General features: G+C 58.9%; 3 protein-coding genes across 3 annotated transcripts; 1 reads left to right on the top strand and 2 right to left on the bottom strand.

Annotated features, from left to right (window-relative positions):
- Positions 1-179: 179 nt before the first annotated feature.
- On the bottom strand, positions 180-7642 carry LMAN2L (lectin, mannose binding 2 like). Its single transcript, XM_058820185.1, has 8 exons — positions 7513-7642; positions 7308-7426; positions 6415-6532; positions 5640-5722; positions 3458-3619; positions 2212-2326; positions 2013-2132; positions 180-1372 (listed from the first exon to the last, which is right to left on the bottom strand). Exons 1-8 carry the CDS (start codon positions 7640-7642, stop codon positions 1230-1232), a joined length of 990 nt encoding a protein of 329 aa, XP_058676168.1. The 3' UTR covers positions 180-1229.
- A 921-nt stretch (positions 7643-8563) lies between these two features.
- Positions 8564-19439, top strand: CNNM4 (cyclin and CBS domain divalent metal cation transport mediator 4). Its single transcript, XM_058820085.1, has 7 exons — positions 8564-9977; positions 12880-13023; positions 13108-13245; positions 13942-14111; positions 15095-15194; positions 16137-16315; positions 17418-19439. Exons 1-7 carry the CDS (start codon positions 8564-8566, stop codon positions 17631-17633), a joined length of 2361 nt encoding a protein of 786 aa, XP_058676068.1. The 3' UTR covers positions 17634-19439.
- Positions 19415-21603, bottom strand: ANKRD39 (ankyrin repeat domain 39). Its single transcript, XM_058820152.1, has 4 exons — positions 21471-21603; positions 21118-21221; positions 20614-20817; positions 19415-20141 (listed from the first exon to the last, which is right to left on the bottom strand). The coding sequence occupies exons 1-4, from the start codon at positions 21601-21603 to the stop codon at positions 20004-20006; spliced, it is 579 nt and encodes a 192-aa protein (XP_058676135.1). The 3' UTR covers positions 19415-20003.
- Positions 21604-21886: the final 283 nt, after the last annotated feature.

The following is a 21886-nucleotide window of genomic DNA, read 5'->3' as shown; positions in this document are numbered from 1 at the left end:
TGGGATCCCCAGAGACCCCTCCCCATAAACCTGAGCACCCCAGAAATGGGGCTGGGACCCCCAGAGACCCCTCCCCATAAACCTGAGCACCCCAGAAATGGGGCTGGGACCCCCAGAGACCCCTCCTCATGGGCCCAGGAATGACAAAAAGACACAAAACTCCAGGAAAACTCTCCTTGGAAACAGCTCCCAGCTCTCCAATGCCAGCAAGGACAATGCCCCCAGTCCTTTCCTCGCCCAGGGGCCACCAAAACCCATCCAAAACCCACCCTGGGACCACCAAAACCCCCCTGGGGCCACCTGACCTGGGTGGGCACATCCTGGAGAGGTTCAGGGTTGGCATCCTGGTGGATCCTGGCCAGGAGGGCGATGCCAACCCCCGAGTGCCCACGGGCACCCGCTGTGGGTGGCAGTGCCTGAGGTAGGAGCGGCCCCAGGACACGACATGCAGGGGTGGCCACATGCTGGGAAACGGGGTGGGGATCCCCCAAAATTGAGGAGGGGGCGCTTCCAGTTCATCCAGCTGGGAAAAGCAGCAGCAGCAGAACCCAGAGGGGCTCGTCCTGGTCCTGGGGGCTCATTCTGGTGGCCACAGCTGGATGGTGGCAATGGGAAGTCTCTGCACCCCTCAGCTGGGTTGGCACTGTCCCCATGCCAGGGATTTGGGGGTCCCTGGCACAGCTGGCAATGGGGATGTGGCACCACTAGCCTGGGTGTGGCTCTGGTGGCCACAGCCGGATGGTGACAACTGGGAGGTCTCTGGTGGCCACAACAATGGAGAAGCACTGGGAAGTCTCTGCACCCCTCAGTTGGGTTGGCACCGTGCCCATGCCAAGGATTTGGGGGGTCCTTGATGCCCTGGCACTGGTGGCTAGGTGGGTTTGACCAGTTCTTCCCAGGGTGGGGCTCCTCTGGAGGGGTTCTGGTGGCCACAGCAACAGGAGAAGCTCTGGGAAGTCTCTGTACCCCTCAGTCAGGCTGGCATTGTCCCTGTGCCAGGGATTTGGGGTCCCTGGCACCCTGGCACTGGTGGCAATGAGGATGTGGCCACCACTAGCCCAGGAGGGAGCTCATCTGGTGGATTCCTGGTGGCCACAGCAACAGGAGAAGCTCTGGGAAGTCTCTGCACACCTCAGCCAGGTTGGCACTGTCCCCGTGCCAGGGATTTGGGGTCCCTGGCACCCTGGCACAGCTGGCAATGGGGATGTGGCCCCCCCAGGGGTTTGGGGTCAGTAGAAGTGCTTGCGGCTCTGCTCCTGCCACTTGTTGTAGAGGATGATGCCGATGACGATGGCGAAGACGAGGGCCACCAGCGAGAAGAAGACGATGAGGAACAGGGCCAGGCCACTCATGGGCTCCAGGGGCGCCTCCACTGCGGGACACAGGGGTTTGGGATGGGATTTGGGGTTTGTGATGGGGTTTGGGGTTTGGGATGGGATTCAGGATGGGATTTGGGGTTTGGGATGGGATTCGGGATGGGATTTGGGGTTTGGGATGGGATCTGGGATGGGATTTGGGGTTTGGGATTTGGGGATAAGGAACAAGGCCAGGCCACTCATGGGCTCCAGGGGCGCCTCCACTGCGGGACACAGGGATTTGGGATTTTGGGGTTTGGGAGTTTAGGATGGGAGTTTAGAATTTTGGGATTTCGGGATGAGAGTGTGCAAGTTTAGGGTTTTGGGACAGGAGTTTGGGATTTGGGGAGTTTGGGATTTGGAGATGAGGAACAGGGCCAGGCCACTCATGGGCTCCAGTGGTGCCTCCACTATGGGACACAGGGGTTTGGGGTTTTGGGAGTTTGAGAGTTTTGGATGGCATTTTGGGATGGGACTGGCATTTTGGGCTGGGAGTTTGGGATTTTGGGATAGGAGTGTGGGATTTTGGGCTGGGATCCAAATATGGAGTTTGGGATGGGATCCAAATTCCCACACGGGAGTTTGGGAGGATGGGATTTTGGATTTTGGGATGGGATTTTGGATTTTGGGATGGGACATTCCCCAAACCCCACTCACTTCCCGGCAGCCTCAGGTTGTCCACCACGGGCAGGAAAACCTCCCGATCCCGTTTCTCCTCCTCTGGCGTCCGCTCCACCGTCAGCTGGTACAGCTTCAGCGAGATGATGTCGTGGTTGTCTGCAAAAAAAACCCTCAAATCCCCTTGTGAACCCCACCTGGACCCCCCAAATCCCCTTGGGAGCCCCCCTGGCCGTACCTGAGAGGTCCCCAGTGACCGAGGATGTCCCAAAGTAGTAGCCCCGGGGCAGGCGCACGCCGGGCACGTCGATGCAGTCCCGCCACTCGTGCTTGCCGTCGATGTCGATCAGCACCTGCCAGGGAACCACCTGAGCCTCTCCCACATCCACCTGGGAATCCCTCCTGGAACCCTCAAATCCACTTGGGAATCTCAAATCCACTCAGGAATCCCACCTGGAGCCTCCAAATCTACTGGAGAATCCTAAACCCACTCAGGAATCCCACCTGGAGCCTCCAAATCCACTTGGGAATCTCAAATCCACTCAGGAATCCTACCTGGAAGCTCCAAACCTACTCAGATCCCACCTGGAGACCCCAAATCCACTCAGGAATCCCAAATCCACTTGGGAATCCCACCTAGAATCCTCAAATCGGATCCGGAGCCTCCAAATCTACTTGGGAATCCCACCTGGAACCACCAAATCTACTTAGGAATCCAACCTGGAGCCTCCAGATCCACTCTGGAATCCCACCTGAAATCTCCAAATCCACTCAGGAATCCCAAATACAACTGGTAAATCCCATCTGGAACCCTCAAATCCACTTGGGAATCCTACCTGGAACCTCCAAACCTACTCAGATCCCACCTGGAGCCCCAAATCCTCTAGGGAATCCCAAATCCACTTGGGAATCCCAAATCCTCTTTGGAATCCCACCTAGAGCCTCCAAATCCACTTGGGAGTCCCAAATCCTCTAGGGAATCCCACCTGGAACCGTCAAATCCCACTGGGAGCCTCCAAATCTACTCTAGAATCCCAAATCCACTTGGGAACCCCACCTGGAACCCCCAAATCCACCTGAAGACCCCTCACACTGACCGTGAGTCTCCTCTTGATGTAGCGGATGACCAGGAAGGTGTCGTGGTGCAGGTTGCGCACCATGGCGGTGGAACCCCAAATCCACTCGGGAACCCCATCTGGAACCTCCAAACCCACCCAGATCCCACCTGGAACCCCCAAATCCACTGGGGAACCCCACCTGGAGCCCCCACACTGACCATGAGCCTCCTCTTGACGTAGGAAGGTGTCGTGGCGCAGGCTGCACACTACGGCGGTGCAGCACCTTGGAATCCCACCAGGAACCTCCAAACCCACCCAGATCCCTCCTGGAGCCCCCAAACTCACCCAGATCCCACCTGGAACATCCAAACCCACCCAGATCCCTCCTGGAGCCCCCAAATCCACCTGAAGACCCCTGACACTGACCGTGAGTCTCCTCTTGACGTAGCGGATGACCAGGAAGGTGTCGTGGTGCAGGTTGCGCACCATGGCGGTGCAGCCGCCCAGCTCGGTGGGGCGCCCGTCGCGGTCGTGGTCGTAGGTCAGCGAGCCGTTGTTCACCATGGCCGAGATGTAGGGGAACACGCGCTGCCCGGGGGGAAAAAACGGGATTGGGATCCTGCAGGAGGTTTGGGATCGCGGGGAGGGATGTGGGGTGGGGATGGAGCTGTTTGGTGGAAGAGCAGAGTGATCCCAAAGTTCTACAACCGCGATCCCAAAGTTCTACAACCAATGTGGGAATGACCCCGAAGTCTTTCAACTGACACTGGAATGATCCCAAAGTTCTTCACCCCACAGGAGTCAGCTCAGTGGAAGAGCAGAGCGATCCCAAAGTTCTCCAACCACAACCCCAAAGTCCTTCCATGATGCCAAACTCCTTCAACCAACACTGGAATGATCCCAAAATTCTCCAGCCTACACTGGAATGACCCCAAAGTCCTTCACCCAACAGGTGCCAGCTCAGTGCAAGACCAGAGTGATCCCAAAGTTCTCCAACAGCGAGCCCAAAGTCCTTCACCCCAGAGATCTGCTCAACACAACACTGGAACGATCCCAAAGTTCTCCAGCTAACATGGAAATGATCCCAAAGTTCTCCACCCCACAGAGATGTGCTCAACACAACATGGGAACAATCTCAAAGTTCTCATCCCACAGAAGTCATGTCAGTGGAAGAGCAGAGTGATCACAAAGTTCTCCAACCGTGACCCTAAAGTCCTTCCATGATCCCAAAGTTCTCCTACCAACACTGGAATGATCCCAAAGTTCTTCACCTAACAGAAGTCAGCTCAGTGGAAGAGCAGAGTGATCCCAAAGTTCTCCAACCATGACCCCAAAGTCCTTCAAGCAATGTGAGAATGATCCCAAGGTCCTCCAGCCCACTAAGATCTGCTCAACACAACATGGGAATGATCCCCAAGTTCTCCAACCTACACTGGAACGATCCCAAAGTCCTTCACCCCACAGGAATCAGCTCAGCGCAAGACCAGAGTGATCCCAAAGTTCTCCAACCGTGATCCCAAAGTCCTACAGCCAATGTGGGAATGATCCCAAAGTCCTTCACCCACAGAGATCTCAACACAAAACTGGAATGACCCCAAAGTTCTCCAACTAACATGGAAATGATCCCAAAGTCCTCCACCCCACAGAGATCTGCTCAACACAACATGGGAATGATCCCAAAGTCCTCCAACCAACACTGGAATGATCCCAAACCCCAAAAATCTCAGAAACCACCAAGATGACCCCAAAGTCCATCCCTGTGGATCCCAGACCCCAGAAATCTCCTCAGAAACCACCGGGATGACCCAAGGTCCATCCCTCAGGATCGTCTCCCACCAATCCAGCACCGAGCCCCCATGTCCATGCAGCCTCTCCCGGCTCCCCCAGGGCTTCCAGGAGCTCCAGGTGGGACAGCAGGAGGCAGTACCTGGTTTCCAGGGCTGTACCTCCTCTTCTGAGCCTGCCCTCCAGGATTAGCACAAAGCAAGAGAGAGCAACACAGTCACAGAGTCCAGCAGGGCCCAAAACCACGGAAAATTCGCTTCTCCTCCTTTCTGGAGCTCCTTTTGTCCTTTCTGGAGATCTTTGTGACCTTCTAGAGGTCTTTTTGTCCTTGTGGAGGCTCCTTTTGGAACTCTTTTGGACTTTTTGGAGCTCTTTTGGTGTTTCTGGAGCTCTTTTTGATCTTATGGAACTCTTTGATTTTTTTGGAGCTCTTTATGACCTTCTAGAGATCTTTTTGTCCTTTTGGAGGTCTTTTTGATTTTTTTGGAGCTTTTTTTGTCCTTCTGGGGCTCTTTTTGATCTTTTTGGAGATCTTTATGACCTTTTAATCTCTTTTTGATCTTTTAGATCTCTTCTTAATTTTTTGGAGCTCTTTTTGATTTTTTAGAGCTCTTTTGGACCTTTTTTGGAGCTCTTTTGGACCTTTTTGGAAATATCTTTTTTATTTTTTTGGAGCTCAGCTCGAAAATCCTCTCCCAATTTCCCTGACCAAAACAAAAAAAAAAAATGGAAAAGGAATGGGAAGAGGAGGAGGAGGAGGAGGAGGAGGAGGAGGAAGGAGCTCAGAGGATGAAGAGCTGCGTGTGACACTGGTGGCTCTCACCTCCTGCTGCTTCTCCTCGTTGGGATACGTGTCCACGAACACTCCCAGCCCCAGGAAGTTGTCCTTGCTCCCAAAAACGGGTCCTGGAAGGGGAAAAGAAACGTTGGGAAGCTCAGGGAAGAAGTTGGTCACTGGTCTGGGAAAGTCCTCAAGGACCAAGGACCACCCAGTCCCATCCCGTGGATGTTTTCCATGAGTCCAGGTTGCTCCAAACCCTCTCCAAGGTGTCCCCAAACCCTATTCCAAAGCATCCAAGGTGTCCCCAAGCCCTATCCAAGGGGTCCCAGGTGTCCCCAAAGACCTGTCCAAGGTGTCCCCCAAGTCCAGGTTGCCCCAAACCCTCTCCAAGGTGTCCCAGGTGTCCCCAGACCCTGTTCCAAGGCATCCAAGGTGTCCCCAAGACCTGACCAAGGTGTCTCCCCAATTCCAGGTTGCTCTAAGTCCTGTCCAAGGTGTCCCCAAAGCCTCTGAAAGGTGTCCCACGTGTCCCTAGACCTTCTCCAAGGTGTCCCAGGTGTTCTCAAAGCCCTATCCAAGATGTCCAAGGTGTCCCCTAACCCTCTCCAAGGTGTCCCCAACGCCCTGCCCAAGCTCTCCCCCAAGTCCAGGTTGCTCCAAACCCTGTCCAAGGTGTCCCAGGTGTCCCCAAGACCTGTCCAAGCCCTATTCAAGGTGTCCCCAAGCCCTCTCCAAGGTGTCCCAGGTGTCCCCAAGCCCTCTCCAAGGTGTCCCAGGTGTCCCCAAGCCCCTGTCCCCAGGCAGGGACGGTGCTGACCCGGCTGCATCCTGTCCTTGGTGTACCAGATGGCGAATCCATCTCCGTTGAGGTTCTTCTTGCCCTGCCCGTGGATCTTGAAGTGCACCTGCATCTCCCAGTCCCGCAGGTAGCAGGGCTGGCAGGGAGGGGGAAAAAGGGGGAAATTTGGGAATTCCTCATTCCCTAAATCCACACCCACCTTCCCCAGGGCTCCCTTCACTGAATCCTCGATGATTAATCCCAAAGGAACCATTGTTAATCCCAAAAAAACATCGTTAATCCCAGGAAATTGGTTGTCACCCAAGGGTTGAACACCGAGGGAGCGACTCCCACAAAATCTGGGAAAGCAGCAGGAAAAGCTCAGGAGCAGCTGCTAATTGCAGTTATTAATTAGCTGCCAATTAATTCCGTGCTCTGAGGGAGCCCTGGAAGTTTTTGGGATACATAATTCCAAGGAAAAATCTGATTCCTGCTTTGGGAACCCAATTCCCACTCTGGGAATCCTATTCTCTGGGAATCCCTCTCCTGATCCTCTCCCTTTGCTAACCCTGCCCCAGTCCCAATCCTGATCCCGATCCTGAGCCTCTCCTGTCCCGATCCCAATCCCAATTCTGATCCTGATCTTCTCCCTCTCCTAACGCTGCCCCAGTCCCAGTTTTGATCCCAATCCCAATCCTGACCCTCTCCCCCATCCCATGGACCCCATCCCATCCCATCCCACCCTATGGATCCCCCATCCCATCCCACCCTATGGATCCCCCATCCCATCCCACAGATCCCATCACATCCCACCCCATCGATCCCACAGATCCCATCACATCCCACCCCATCGATCCCATCCCATCCCATCGATCCCACAGATCCCATCCCGGTCCCTCCTCTCCCGCCCCGGTCCCGGTGCCCCCGCTCACCACCCGGTTCCACACGGCTCCCTGCTTGCTCTGCACGTCGGGGGTGAGGCGGATGAACTGGGTCATGACCATGGCGTTGCCCAGCAGGTCCCAGAGCCCCGAGCTGGCCGAGCCCACACCTGCGGCCCACACAAACCGTCGGTACCGGCCATCGGCACCGGGTACCCGCCGCCGTCCGCCGGCGCCGCCCGCCCTCCCCGCTCACCCTGGTACGGCTTGGACAGCGAGTGCTCGCGTTTGAGGTGCTCCTCGGTCTGCTCGGCCGCCGTCCCGCCGAGCCCCAGCAGCACGGCCAGCAGGACCAGCCCGGCCCGCCACCGGCCCGCCGCCGCCATCTTCCCCCGCCGCGCCGCGGCCCGCCCCGCGAGCCCATTGGCTGGCACGCACCTCTGTCCCCGCCTACTAGGGGAAACACCAAAGATGATTGGGTAAATGACCTGTCAGTCAGCTGGATGTGCGAGGGGGTGATGGGTAATGTAGTTCCGGCGCCGGGTGATGGCAGCCCACATGGAGCTGAGTGACCTCCCTTCTCCCGGGTCCTAGTGCCACCCCCGAGGTCCTGGTGCCCCCCCGGGGCGAGTGACGTCACACGGGGCGTGTCCTTGTGCCCCCAGGAGCGTGACTCCCTCAGCGTGGGCGTGGCTCGCCAGGTGACGTCACCGCGCGGGTGCCCCCAGAGTCGCTTCTCCCTCTTGCGGGGTGTGACGTCACATCAAAGGTGTCACCGAGAGGGCGCGGCCACAGGAGTGACCGGGGGCGTGGTCCTGTGTGTGACGTCACAGCAGGGGCATGTCTCTTTAAGAGTTTCGCTACACCCCGTGAGGCGGGGCCGTGTCTCTGCGTGACGTCATTGCCGAGGGCGTGGTCTTTTACCTCTGGGGCGCGGCCAGAGCGTCCCTCCCCCTGCTGGGTCCTGTCCCGTGTGTGACGTAACCGCTCAGGGCGTGGCCAGAGCGTCCTTCCCCTCCTCTGGGTGGTGTTCCACGTATGACGTCACACCGGGAGTGACCTCATTGAACCATCTAGAGCGCGCCCGGAGTGACGTCACCCTAGAGGGGGCGTGTCCAACCGGCCGCCGTTCCCCGAGGGGGCGTGTCCTAGGTGACGTCACCCTAGAGGGGGCGTGCCCAACCGGCCGCCGTTCCCCGAGGGGGCGTGCCCTTGGTGACGTCACCCTAGAGGGGGCGTGCCCTCTGCGCGTGACGTCACCGCGCGGCCGCGTCCGCCCGTGCGTGACGCTCCCGCCAGTGCCCAACATGGCGGCGGGCGGCGGCGGCGGCGGCTGTGGGGGGACCCCGCTCTCGCCGGGCCCGTTCCTGCCGCCGCTGCTGCTGCTGCTGGCGCTGCCCGGCGGCGCCGTGCCCGCGGCCGACACCGTGGTGCTGGGGCTGCGCCTGGAGGAGAGCACCAAACCGGCGGCGGCGGCCGCGGTGGCACCGGCGGGGGCGGCCGAGCGCGGGCCCATCCGCCTCACGGAAGGCAGCGAGGCCTTGCTGCGCCTCTACGGGCTGGGGCTGGGCCCCGGCGCCGCCGAGCGCGTGGCCTTCGCCGAGCTGCGGCCGGGCGGCAACGCCTCGAGCGGCAACGCCACGTGCCAGGAGCGCTCGCAGGACCTGGTGGTGCGGCCGGGCCCCGCCGAGCCCCGCGACACCTCGGCCCTGCTGCGGGTGCGGGTGCAGCCGCTGCGCAAGGACGAGCGGGCCAAGACGTACGTGCTGTGCTCGCAGCGGCGGCCCGGGCAGCCCTGGCTGCCGCACCAGGGCCCCGACGGGCACGTGCTGGTGCTGGAGGAGAAGAAGTCGCTGCTGCCGCTGTGGCTGCAGGTGATTCTGATCGCGGGCTTGTTGGTGCTCTCGGGGATGTTCAGCGGGCTCAACCTGGGCTTGATGGCGCTGGACCCCATGGAGCTGAGGATCGTGCAGAACTGCGGCACCGACAAGGAGAAGCGTTACGCCCGCAAGATCGAGCCCATCCGCAGGAAAGGGAACTACCTGCTGTGCTCGCTGCTGCTGGGCAACGTGCTGGTGAACACCACGCTGACCATCCTGCTGGACGACCTGATCGGCTCCGGCATCGGCGCCGTGGTGGCCTCCACCATCGGCATCGTCATCTTCGGCGAGATCGTGCCGCAGGCGCTGTGCTCGCGCCACGGGCTGGCCGTGGGCGCCAACACCATCGTGGTCACCAAGTTCTTCATGCTGGTCACCTTCCCGCTGTCCTACCCCATCAGCAAGCTGCTGGACTGCATCCTGGGCCAGGAGATCGGCACCGTGTACAACCGCGAGAAGCTGGTGGAGATGCTGAAGGTGACGGAGCCCTACAACGACCTGGTGAGGGAGGAGCTCAACATGATCCAGGGCGCGCTGGAGCTGCGCACCAAGACGGTGGAGGACGTGATGACCCCGCTGCAGAACTGCTTCATGATCAACAGCGACGCCATCCTGGACTTCAACACCATGTCGGAGATCATGGAGAGCGGCTACACGCGCATCCCGGTCTACGAGGACGAGAGGTCCAACATCATGGACATCCTCTACGTCAAGGACCTGGCCTTCGTGGATCCCGACGACTGCACGCCCCTCAAGACCATCACCAAGTTCTACAACCACCCCGTGCACGTGGTGTTCCACGACACCAAGCTGGACGCCATGCTGGAGGAGTTCAAAAAGGGTGAGGAGGGGCTGGGAGGGGGATCCCGGGGGGTTTGGTCTCCAGGGTTGGAGCTGGCCAGGCCAGAGTGGCCACAGACACAAGGGGACGAGCGACAGCTCAGGGACAGACAGGAGGTCACCAAATTTAAGGTTCCATCCTACCCAAACCATTCCATAAATCCATGTTCTGGTTTAGGTGGGATTTTGGGAAGAAATCCTTCCTTTTGGGGCTGGTGAGGGACATTTAGGGACTCCCAAATCCCTCCAGAGGGATTTAGGGATTCCCAAATCCCTCCAGGGATGAATGAAGGATTCCCAAACCCCTCCAGGGACATTTAGGGATTCCTAAACCCCTCCAGGGGTGATTGAGGAATTCCTAAACCCCTCCAGGGACATTTAGGGGTTCCTGAACCCTTCCAGGGACATTTAGGGACTCCCAAACCCCTCTAGGGACATTTAGGGGTTCCAAAACCCTTCCTGAGGTGATTTAGGGATTCCCAAACCCCTCCAGGGATGATTGAGGGATTCCTAAACCCCTCTAGGGGTGATTTAGGGATTCCTAAACTCTTCCAGGGGTGATTTTGATCCCTCCAGGGACATTTAGGGGTTCCCAAACCCCTCCAGGTGTGGAGGAACATTTGGGACGTGCATTCCCAGTCCAGCCCAGTTCCCACACCAGTGAGTGCTGAGGGCTGCTGGGCTCAGGGTTCTCGTGGCTGCTGGCAGAGGCTTTCCCTGCCCCAATCCTGATTAAGGGATTTAGGCTCCCTCTTTGCTCCCTTCCTTCCTTCCGGGCACAAATCCCAGCCCGGCTCAGGAGCCGGGAATTGGCGGGGCTGGGAATTTGCGGGGCTGGGAATTTGTGGTGTTGGGGTTTTGGAGGTGACCCCACAAATTCCTGCTGGGTTCAGGAGCTCCTTGACCTGCTCAGGGCCTGGATCAGAGGCAGGAGAGGAGTAATTAAAGTGTTTGCGTTAATTGTGGGGTTGGAGCTGTGCCCTGGGGCGGTGGGGATGTCACTGGTGCTGCTGCCCTCAGGGGGACAATTCCTTCCCATCTCCGGGGTTTGAGTGGGGAATTTCCCTCTGGAGATGGGATGGGAGAGCTGGGAATGTTCTCCTGGAGCTGGGAATGGTCACCTGGAGATGGGAATGTTCTCCTGGAGATGGGAATGGTCACCTGGAGAAGGGAGAGCTGGGAATGGTCACCTGGAGCTGGGAGTGTTCTCCTGGAGAAGGGAAGGCTCCAAGGAGAGCTCAGAACCCTCCAGGAGAGCTGGAGAGGGACTGGGGACAAGGGATGGAGGGACAGGACACAGGGAATGGCTCCCAAATGGAAGAATGGGGATTCTAATGGGATTTTGGGAAGGAATTCCTGGTTGGGATGGAATTCCAAGGCCAGGTTGGAGCCACCGGGGACAGAGGGACTGGATGAGCCCTGAGGTCCCTCCCAGCCACTCCAGCATTCCATGAACCCCTCCAGGACATTTAGGGATTCCCAAACCCCTCCAGGGACCTCCCTGTTCCTCCCCCAGCCCATTTGGGGTTCCTGGGGTTTGTCCCCCCCTTGGTGACCCCAGCCTGCCCTCCCTGGTGCCCTTTGGCCGTGTTTGCTGTGCCACAGCCACTCCCAGGCTGCTCATCCTGACTCACCTGTCCCACCCCACCTGTCCCACCCCAGCTGTCCCCAGCTGTCCCCACCCAGGTGGCCCCATCACAAATGGTGAAATCGTTTCTCCAGCCCTGCAGGCACCAACTTTTCCTGGCCCTGCAGGCGAGGGAGGAGCGAAAATGGGATCTGGGATCCCCTAAAATCCCAGATTTTCCTAATCAGCTAAAATTCCCCTAAAATCAGCTTTTCCCCAGTGCCCAGGAGCTGGTGGGGAATGGAATTAAAGGGTGGGGAAGGTCAGGGAGGGGAGGTTTGGGGTGGGGATGGAGGGGGACACAGTGGGGACAAAGAGGGGATTTATTTTGGGATCAGGGAAGGTTTGGGGTGGAGATGGAGCAGGACAAGTTGGGGACACCCAGGTGAGGACAGTTTGGGATTTGTTTTGGGATTTGGGATTTATTTGGGATCAGGGCAGGTTTGGGATGGAGATGGAGCAGGATGAGGTGGGGACACCCAGGTGGGGAAAGGGAATCCCTGGTGGTGACGGTGACATCCCAGGAACCCCAGGCTGATCCCACACCCCAAGGTGCCTTCAGCCTCACGGGCACCTCTTCCCCAGCTTTAACGGGGTTAATTAGTGTCATTACATTGGAGGTTTAATTAGTGTCATTACTCTGGGAGGGAGCCCAGCCCAACGGCTCGTTCAGGTTTTAATGAGTTTATTGCTCCAGGGAGAGATGTGACGGGCTGGGACAGGGTGGGGACATGGAAAGGGTGGGGACATCCCATGGCTGGGACATCTTGGGGACATCCCAGGGCTGGGACATGCTGGGGACATGGAAAGGGTGGGGACATCCCATGGCTGGGACATCTTGGGGACATCCCAGGGCTGGGACAGAGTGGGGACATGGAAGGGTGGGAACATCCCATGGCTGGGACATCTTGGGGACATCCCAGGGCTGGAGACATCCCATGGTTGGGACATCCTGGGGGACATCCCAGGGCTGGAACATTTTGGGGACATCCCGTGGCTGAGACATCCTGTGGACATCCATGGCTGGGACATCCTGGGGACATCCTGAGGACATCCCATGGCTGAGACATCTTGGGGACATCCCATGGGCTGGAACATCATGGGGGTCCTCCCATGGCTGAGACCTCCTATGGGCATCCCATGGGTGGGACATCCTGGGGGTGTCCCATGGTTGGGACATCCTGGGGACACCCTGGGGACATCTCAGGGCTGGGACATCCTGGGGACACCCTGGAACATCTCAGGGCTGTCCCATTCCAACCCCCCGTGTCCACAGGGAAGTCCCACCTGGCCATCGTGCAGAAGGTGAACAACGAGGGTGAGGGTGACCCCTTCTATGAGGTGCTGGGGCTGGTGACGCTCGAGGACGTCATCGAGGAGATCATCAAGTCGGAGATCCTGGATGAGTCTGACACCTACAGTAGGTTTGGGGCTCCCCCTCCCCACAATCCCATTTTGGGGGTTCCTGGTGGTCTCCTGGAGGTGACCCCGCTGTTCCCCACAGTTGACAACCGCAGCAGGAAGAAGGTGTGCAACCACAAGAACCGGCGGGACTTCTCGGCCTTCAAGGACCCCGACAACGAGCTGAAGGTCAAGGTGTCACCTCAGCTCCTGCTGGCCGCCCACCGCTTCCTGTCCACCGGTCAGTGTGGCTGTCCCAGGGCTGGACATCCTGGGGACATCCCATGGTTGGGACATCTTGGGGACATCCCATGGCTGGGACATCTCAGGGCTCAGGATGTTCTCGGGGCATCCCATGGCTGGGACATCTCAGGGTTGGGACATCTCAGGGTTTGGGACATGCTGGGGACACTCTGTGGCTTGGATATCCCAGGGTTTGGGACATCTGGGGACATCCCATGGATGGGACATCTCAGGGCTCAGCATGTCCTGGGGACATCCCATGGATGGGACATCTTGGGGACATCCCATGTCTGGGACATGCTGGAGACATCCCATGGCTTGGACATCCCAGGGTTTGGGACATCCTGGGCACATCCCAAGGTTGAGAGACCTTGGGGACTGGAGGCTCTTGGAGCTGGAGGAGCTCACAAAGTCCTCGTGTCCCCTCTGGTCACTCCAAGCAGAAATTTTGGCTCTTGTCCCATTTTTTGTTGTGTCCATCCCACCCAAAATGGGAGAGGACAAGGTTGAGGATAGGTGTCCTGGTGCCTTGGGTCTTGATGGATTCTTTGGGACATCTGGGATGGCCATCCTGGCTCTTTGGAGTCCTCCAGGATGGGAATTGCAGCCCCAAGGGTCTCCCAGCCATCCCAGGATGGAGATTCACTTCCACCTGGAGGGATTAAAACCATCCCTGACCTTCTCCCCTCTCCAGAGGTGACTCTCTTCACCCCCAACTTCATCTCGGAGAAGATCCTGCTGCGGCTCCTCAAGTACTCCGACGTCATCCAGGAGCTGAAGTTCGACGAGGAGAACAAGAAATCCCCGCGGCACTTCCTGTACTGCAAGAACAAACCGGCCGACTACTTCATCCTCATCCTGCAGGTGAGGCACCTCCGAGGGACCTCGGGCTCTGGGGTTTGGGGAGTTCCTGAGGGACCTCATCCCATGGGGTTTGGGACAATTCCTGAGGGACCTCAGACAATGGGGTTTGGGACAATTCCTGAGGGACCTCAGACCATGGGGTTTGGGACAATTCCTGAGGGACCTCAGACCATGGGGTTTGGGGAGTTCCTGAGGGACCTCAGACCATGGGGTTTGGGACAATTCCTGAGGGACCTCAGACCATGGGGTTTGGGGAGTTCCTGAGGGACCTCAGACCATGGGGTTTGGGGAGTTCCTGAGGGACCTCAGACCATGGGGTTTGGGACAATTCCTGAGGGACCTCAGACCATGGGGTTTGGGGAGTTCCTGAGGGACCTCAGACCATGGGGTTTGGGGGGTTCCTGAGGGACCTCAGACCATGGGGTTTGGGGGGTTCCTGAGGGGTTTGGGGAGTTCCTGAGGGATTTGGGGAGGTTCTGAGGGATTTGGGGAGGTTCTGAGGGATTTGGGGAGTTCCTGAGGGATCTCAGCCCCAGGGGTTTGGGGAGTTCCTGAGGGATTTGGGGAGTTCCTGAGGGACCTCAGCCTCAGGGTTTGCAACAATTCCTGAGGGACCTCAGACCTTGAGGTTTGGACAATTCCCATGGGATTTGGACAGTTCCTGTGGGATCTCATTCCTTGGGATTTGGACAATTCTCATGGGATCTCATCCCATAGGATTTGGACAATTCCTGTGGGATTTGGACAATTCCCATGGGATCTCATCCCTTGGGTTTTGGACAATTACCATGGCATCTCTTCCCTTGGGATTTTGACAGTTCTCATGGGATTTCATCCCTTAGGGTTTGGACAATTCCCATGGGATCTCATCCCTTGAGGTTTTTACAATTCCCATGGGATCTCGTCCCTTGGGATCTGGACCATTCCCATGGGATCCCATCCCTTGGGATCTGGACGTGGACCTTCGTTGTTTCTCCCTGCAGGGCAAGGTGGAGGTGGAGGCCGGCAAGGAGTGCATGAAGTTCGAGGCAGGAGCCTTTTCCTACTATGGGGTGATGGCCCTGAGTCCTCCTCCAGGATCTGGTGAGCATCTCCAGAACCTTCCCGGGATCCCCAGGTTGGAGCTGGAGCTGGGAACGGGAGATTCCAGAGGTTCCAAACCCCATCAGTGTCCTGGGGTTTAGGTTTAACAGAGGTTTAGGTTTAGGGTGGGATTCCAGAAGTTAAACTCCTATCCCCTGCGGAGAATGGGATTCTTGCTAAATCTCCATTGTTATGAAGAGTTCTGGAATCCTACCTTAAACCTAAACCCAAATCTAAACCTCCAAGAGGGAATTCCAGAAACACATTCTGGATTTAGAATGGTGCAGAAAATTGGATTCTTGTTAAACCTGCCCTGTTAGGAAGAGTTTAACTTCCACAATCCCATCCTAAGCCTAAACTTAAACCTAAATCTGAACCTCCATGAGGGAATTCCAGAAACCCATTCTAGATTTAAAACAGGGTGGAAAATGGGATTCTTGTTAAACCTGCCCTGTTAGGAAGAGCTTAATTTTCACAATCCCACCTTAAACCTAAACTTCCAAAAGACAATTCCAGGAACCCTTTCTGCCTTTAGAATGGGGCTGAAAATGGGATTCTTGTTAAACCTCTACTGCTAGGAAGAGTTTAACTTCCACAATCACATCTTAAACCTAAAGCTTAACCTCCATGAGGGAATTCCAGAAACCCATTCTGGCTTTAGAACAGGTAGAAAATGGGATTCTTGTTAAACCTGCCCTGTTAGGAAGAGTTTAAGTTTTAGAATCCCACCCAAAAAACTTGAAATTTATTTTACTAAACCTAAACTTAAACCTAAACCTCCACGAGGCAATTCCAGAAACCCAAAGAGTTCTGCCTTCAGAACGGGGTGAAAAACCCAAAACCCAAATTAAGGGGACGAGCTCTTGGGAATGGGTAGAACAGTTGGAATTGGGAATGTTGGGAAGGACCAGAGGACGATCCCAGCCCCTCGTGCCCCCCCAGAGATCCGATCCCCGTCCCACATGAGCGGCCTGAACCGCTCGGCCTCGCTGAGCTACCACGAGCGCTCGGACTCCATCTCGTCGCCGGTGAGCGGCAGCAACAACCAGCTCAACGCGGGCGGCGCGCAGTACGTGGCCGACTTCAGCGTGCGCGCCCTCACCGACCTGCAGTTCGTCAAGGTGAGCGATCCTGGACGGAACGGGGCTGGGAGAGGCCTTGGGGACGGGAGGAACCCTGTGGGATGGGATTCCTGACCCAGCTGGGGTGGGAGAATCCTTTGAGTTGGGATTCCTGAGCCATCTGGGCTGGGAAAACCCTCTGGGATGGGAGGAACCCTTTGGGATGGGATTCCTGACCCATCAGAGCTGGGAGAGCCCTTGGAGATGGGATTCCTGAGCCGTCAGGGCTGGGAGAGCCCTTGGAGATGGGATTCCTGAGCCATCGGGGCTGGGAGAACCCTTTGGGATGGGATTCCTGAGCCATCGGGGCTGGGAGAACCCTTTGGGATGGGAGGAACCCTTTGGGATGGGATTCCTGACCAATCATGGCTGGGAAATCCCTTTGGGATGGGATTCCTGACCCATCTGGGGTGGGAGAGCCCTTTGGGATGGGAGGAACCCTTTGGGATGGGATTCCCGACCCATCACCCCCTTCCCGCCCCCTCAGGGCCTGGAAAACTCTTTGGGATGGGAATTTCCCCCTTTGCCCTCTCCCACCCCATTTTAGGATGGGAATTCCATCCATGCCCCATTTTAGGATGGGAATTCCATTGATGCCCCGTTGTGGGATGGGAATTCCAACACTTTGAAGTCTACTACCCCATTTTGGGATGGAAATTCATCAGTGCCCCATTTTGGGATGGGAATTGCAAACCTCTGGGTTCTCCTACCCCATTTTAGGGTGGGAATTCCATCAGTGCCCCATTTTGGGATGGGAATTCCATTGATGCCCAATTTTTGGATGGGAATTCCAAACCTTTGGGGTCTCCAACCCCGTTTTGGGGTGGGAATTCCATTGATGCCCCACTCTGGGATGGGAATTCCATCAATACCCCATTTTGGGGTGGGAATTCCATTGGTGCCCCACTCTGGGATGGGAATTCCATCAATACCCCATTTTGGGGTGGGAATTCCATTGGTGCCCCATTTTGGGGTGGGAATTCCATTGGTGCCCCACTCTGTGATGGGAATTCCATCCCTTTGGGGTCTCCTGCCCCATTTTGGGATGGCAGTTCCATCCCTGCGGGCTCCCCCGCCCCGTCCCACGCGCTGTCCCGCGCAGATCACGCGGCAGGAGTACCAGAACGGGCTGCTGGCGTCGCGCATGGACAGCTGTCCCCAGTCCCCCGACGGCGGCGCCCCCAGGGCCGAGCCGGGCGCGGCGGAGAGGACGGAGAGGACGGAGGCGCCGGCGCCGGCCGACGAGACCACGAGCCTGCTGAACGAGAGGAACTGCCTGAGCCGGCGCGGCAACCACAGCGGCACCGAGGACATCTGACCCCGGCCGCGCCGGCCGCCTCGGCGAGCCCGGCGTGCACGGACCTTCCCGGTGGCAGGAGGAGGAGGAGGAGGAGCTGGAGGGGATGGAGGAGCTGGGATCGCTGCTGCTGTTCCAGCCCGGCTCGGTGTGGGACGGACGGAGCGGCGCGGGCACGGCGCGGGCACGGCGCGGGCACGGCGCCGACGGCTCAGGGAGCTCCGGGGGTGGGGTGGGGGCGCCACCGTGGGGACCCTGGGGTGGGCACCCCAACCCTGGCAGGGGACCTGGGATGGACATGGACACCCCATCCCTGCCAGGAAACCTGGGATGGACATGGGCACCCCAACCCTGCCAGGGGATCTGGGATGGACATGGACACCCCAACCCTGCCAGGAAACCTGGGATGGACATGGGCACCCCAACCCTGCCAGGAAACCTGGGATGGACATGGACGTCCCAACTCTTCTAGATCTGGGATGGACATCCCAGCCTTTCAGGAGATCTGGGATGGACATGGACATCCTGATCCTGCCAGGAATCCCAGGATAGACATCCTAACCCTGCAGGAGACATGGGATGGACATGGACATCCCAACCTTTCCGGATCCATCCAAATCTTTCAGGAATCCCAGGATGGACAGGCCAACCCTCCTGGAGATCTGGGAGGGACGTGGACACCCCAACCCTGCAGGAGATCTGGGATGGACATCCCAACCCTGCCAGGAGGGACACCCCAACCCTTCCAGGAGATCTGGGATGGACATCCCAATCCTTCAGGAAACCTGGGATGGACACCCCAACCCTTCTAGATCTGGAATGGACATGGACATCCCAGCCCTTCCAGGTCCATCCAAACCTTTCAGGAACCCTGGGATGGACAGGCCAACCCCTCCAGGACCCTTGGGATGGACATCCCAACCCTTCCAGAAACCCCAGGGTGGACATCTCAATCCTTTCAGGGTCCATCCCAAACCTTGTGGGAACCCCAAAACCTTCCAGGCTCCATCCCAAACCCTGCCAGGAACCCCGGGATGGACACCCCAAACCCTGCCAGGAACCCCAGGATGGACACCCCAAACCCTGCCAGGAACCCCAGGATGGACACCCCAAACCTTCCAGAACCTCGGGATGGACACCCCAAACCTTTGGGATCCTTGGGGTGGGATTTCCATCACTTTAAGTTCTCCTTCCCATCCTGGGATGGGAATTCCAAACATTTGGGGTCTTTCCCCCATCCTGGGATGGGAATTCCAAACCTTTGGGGTCTCCTCGGCCCTTTGGGGTCTCCTCGGCCCTTTGGGGTCTCGTCCACCATTTTGGGATCTCCTGGGATGGGAATCCCGACCCCTCTCCGGTGATTTTGGGGTCTCCTGGATCAATCCCAGCCCCTTCCCTGCTGGCCCAGGGATTTTAGGGTCTGGATTTTGAGGTCTGGACTTTTGGGGTTTGGACTTCAGGGTCTGGATTTTTAGAGTTTGGATTTTGGGGTGACACAGCGCTAGTGACCAAAGTTGTACAGGCAGGAGGGGGCTGAGGGTCCCCCCAAAACCCCCCTGGGTTTTTTTGGGGTCAGAGCTTGACCCCAAAACCACAAAAATAAGCACAAAAGTTCCCCCTGGGTGAACTCCTGTAAGTTATTGGGAGAAGGTTGAATTATTTTTGTTAATCACATCTCGACGATCAGTTCCTAGCTCCTTCTGCGGGGAGATTTTAGAAATAATATTAATTAATTAATAATAATAATTAATAATTAATAATAAGCCAGGAAAAAAAAAAAAAGAAAAAAAAACAACAAAAAAAACTTTTTTATTAAATCTTCCTCTATGCAAACCCCTCCTTTTCCTTCCCCCTGGGAATTCCTATTTATTGTTCAGGTTTTGATTTGTATTTTCGGGGAGCTCGGGCCGCGGGGGGATGGGGGGAGGGGCGGGGGGGGCCGGGCCTCCCCCTCCCGGTTCTGCCCCTCCCCCCGCGCCCCGGTTGTCGAACCGACCGTGGAATTTTCATTTCACGGAGGGATTTTTTTTTCGGGTTATTTTTTTGTCAGATGGGTTAATAAAAATTCTATATCTGTACCTGGCTGTGCTCGGTGCCGCGGGAGGGGGGGGGGGGGGGGGGGTCCCGCTTAAAAAGGACGCGGCGCCTTTAAATCCCCCCCACCCGCGGGGGCAGTTTACGCCGCTAAACCCCGCCCCCTAACTGCACCGAGGTGCTGATTGGCTACAGGGGAGGAGAGGCGGGACTGCAGGGAATGGCGGGAGGTGATTGGTTGAGATGGCGGGTAGTGGGCAGGGCGTGCTGGCGGAACCCGGAAGTGGCAGCGCCGGTACCGGGACGGACACCGGGCCTGTGACAGTGCCCGGTCCCGGCTGTCGCCGCTGTGTCCGCTCAGGTGTCCAGCAGGTCCCACACGGCCGGGTGCGCCCCGTCCCGCGGGCTGCGGCCCCGGGCATCGCGGAGGGCGGCGAGGGCCGGGCGCTGGCGCAGGAGGAGGGCGCAGAGCTCGCGGTGCCCCTGCTCGGCGGCCTGGCGGGCACCGGTGTCACCCACGGGCACCCGAGAGGCACCCACGGGCACCCTGGCAGAGGAGGAGCCCCGTGCCCCCCACCCGGTTTTGGCAGGGGGTGCCCCCTATGCCCCCCTCTAATTTGGACATTGGGGTCCCCCTGTGCCCCCCACCCACTTGGGGCAGGGGGTGCCCCCTGTGCCCCCCTCTAATTTGGACATTGGGGTCCCCCTGTGCCCCCTTTATTTTGGGCAAAGGACCCCTCTGTGCCCCCCCTAATTCGGCAAGGTTTGTTCCCTGTGCCTCCTCAGATTTGGGCAAGTGATGCCCCCTGTGCCCCCTTTAATTTGGGCAGGGGGATGCCCCTATGCCCCCTCTAATTTGGGCATTGGACCCCCCCTCCCCGAGCCCTCCCGTGCCCCCCACTCACTTTGGCATCCCCCGTGCCCCTACCTGGCATTGGGATCCCCCCGGTGCCCTCCCGGTGCCCACCTTGTGCAGGCCGGTTCTGCCGTCGCCGTCGGTGGCGGCGGGGTCGGCTCCGTGTGCCAGCAGCAGCTCGGTGACGGCGCGGTGCCCGCAGTAGCAGGCGCGGTGCAGCGGGGTGGCACCGCCGGGCGTGCGGGCATCGCACGGGGCACCGCGCTCCAGCAGCAGCCGGCAGACGCCGAGGTGCCCGTTCCGGCTGGCATAGTGCTGCGGGCACGGCACGGGCGGCCTCAGGGCTCGAACCCCGGGACCCCCGGTGCCAGGGCCGTGTGCCCGGTGAGGATGGACCCCAAAGACCCCCGGGATCCCCGGTGCCAGGGCAGGACCGACCCCGAAGACCCCGGTGCCCTCCGTGCCCCTCGTCGCAGGGCCATGTACCCCGTCAGGACCCCCGGTGCCCCCCGTGCCCCTCGTAGCAGGGCCATGTACCCCGTCAGGACCCCCGGTACCCCCCTGCGAGGACCGTGCTCCGGTGCCCCCCGTGCCCTCCCGGTGCCCCCGGTGTACCAGTGCCGTGTACCCCGCCAGGTCGGGCTCCGCAGGGTCCCCTCTCCGCTCCAGCAGCTGCAGCACCCGCGCCTCGTCCCCGTCCCGCGCCGCCGCCCAGATCCCTGCGGGCAGCGGGGCCGCCTCAGCCACGGGCCCGGTACCGGTGCCCAGAGCCCCCCGGTGCCCCTCCGGTACCCCCACCCAGAGGCCCCGGTACCGCTACTCCAACCCCTGCCCAGAGCCCCCCGTGCCGCTCCGGTACCGGGTACCCCACACAGGGACACCCCCGTGCCCCTCCGGTACCCGATACCCCACACGGAGCTGCCCCGGTACCGCTGACCCGGCCCTCCCGGCCCCGGAGCCCCCCGGACCCCGCTCGAAGTCCATCTCGGACAGGCTCTGGTGCACGCTGGGCACGGCCACGCGGCCCTGGCAGCACGGAGAGGGCAGCGCCGCCCGGCCCGGGCAGCACGGAGAGGGCGGCGAGCGGCGACCACCGGCCATGGCAGCGGCGGCGCTGAGGGACGGGCGGAGACAGCCGAGGGACGGCGGAAAGAGCCGAGCGAGACCGGGAAGGGCCGAGTGAAGGCGGAGAGGGCCGAGGAGGGACGGAAAGAACCGAAGGAAGGCGGAAAGGAACGAGGAGAGCGGAAAGAGTCGAGCGAGGTCGGGAGGGGCCGAGTGCAGGCGGAAAAAGCCGAAAGAGAAAGGGCCGGAAAATGCCGAAGGAATCCGGGAAGGGCCGAATGCAGCCGAATGACCCCGCTTCCGAACCGTTGCGGGGCAT

Source organism: Ammospiza caudacuta, chromosome 26, assembly GCF_027887145.1.
Source record: "Ammospiza caudacuta isolate bAmmCau1 chromosome 26, bAmmCau1.pri, whole genome shotgun sequence".
Taxonomy (NCBI): Eukaryota; Metazoa; Chordata; class Aves; order Passeriformes; family Passerellidae; genus Ammospiza; species Ammospiza caudacuta.
This window is presented reverse-complemented; position numbering and strand designations above follow the sequence as displayed.

What these genes read in the sequence shown, in the direction of transcription:
- LMAN2L (XM_058820185.1), bottom strand. Translation starts at nt 7,642, where the DNA reads ATGGCGGCGGCGGGCCGGTGGCGGGCCGGGCTGGTCCTGCTGGCCGTG. An exon ending in ACGAGGAGAAGCAGCAGGAG is followed by an intron (nt 3,620 to 5,639) that starts GTGAGAGCCACC and finishes CCCCCCGGGCAG; the next exon opens with CGCGTGTTCCCCTACATCTC. An exon ending in CAACCTGAGGCTGCCGGGAA is followed by an intron (nt 1,373 to 2,012) that starts GTGAGTGGGGTT and finishes TGTGTCCCGCAG; the next exon opens with TGGAGGCGCCCCTGGAGCCC.
- CNNM4 (XM_058820085.1), top strand. Translation starts at nt 8,564, where the DNA reads ATGGCGGCGGGCGGCGGCGGCGGCGGCTGTGGGGGGACCCCGCTCTCG. An exon ending in ACTTCATCCTCATCCTGCAG is followed by an intron (nt 14,112 to 15,094) that starts GTGAGGCACCTC and finishes TTCTCCCTGCAG; the next exon opens with GGCAAGGTGGAGGTGGAGGC. An exon ending in CCGACCTGCAGTTCGTCAAG is followed by an intron (nt 16,316 to 17,417) that starts GTGAGCGATCCT and finishes TGTCCCGCGCAG; the next exon opens with ATCACGCGGCAGGAGTACCA.
- ANKRD39 (XM_058820152.1), bottom strand. Translation starts at nt 21,603, where the DNA reads ATGGCCGGTGGTCGCCGCTCGCCGCCCTCTCCGTGCTGCCCGGGCCGG. An exon ending in TGGCGGGGTACACGGCACTG is followed by an intron (nt 20,818 to 21,117) that starts GTACACCGGGGG and finishes CCGTGCCCGCAG; the next exon opens with CACTATGCCAGCCGGAACGG. An exon ending in GCAGAACCGGCCTGCACAAG is followed by an intron (nt 20,142 to 20,613) that starts GTGGGCACCGGG and finishes GGTGCCCGCCAG; the next exon opens with GCCGCCGAGCAGGGGCACCG.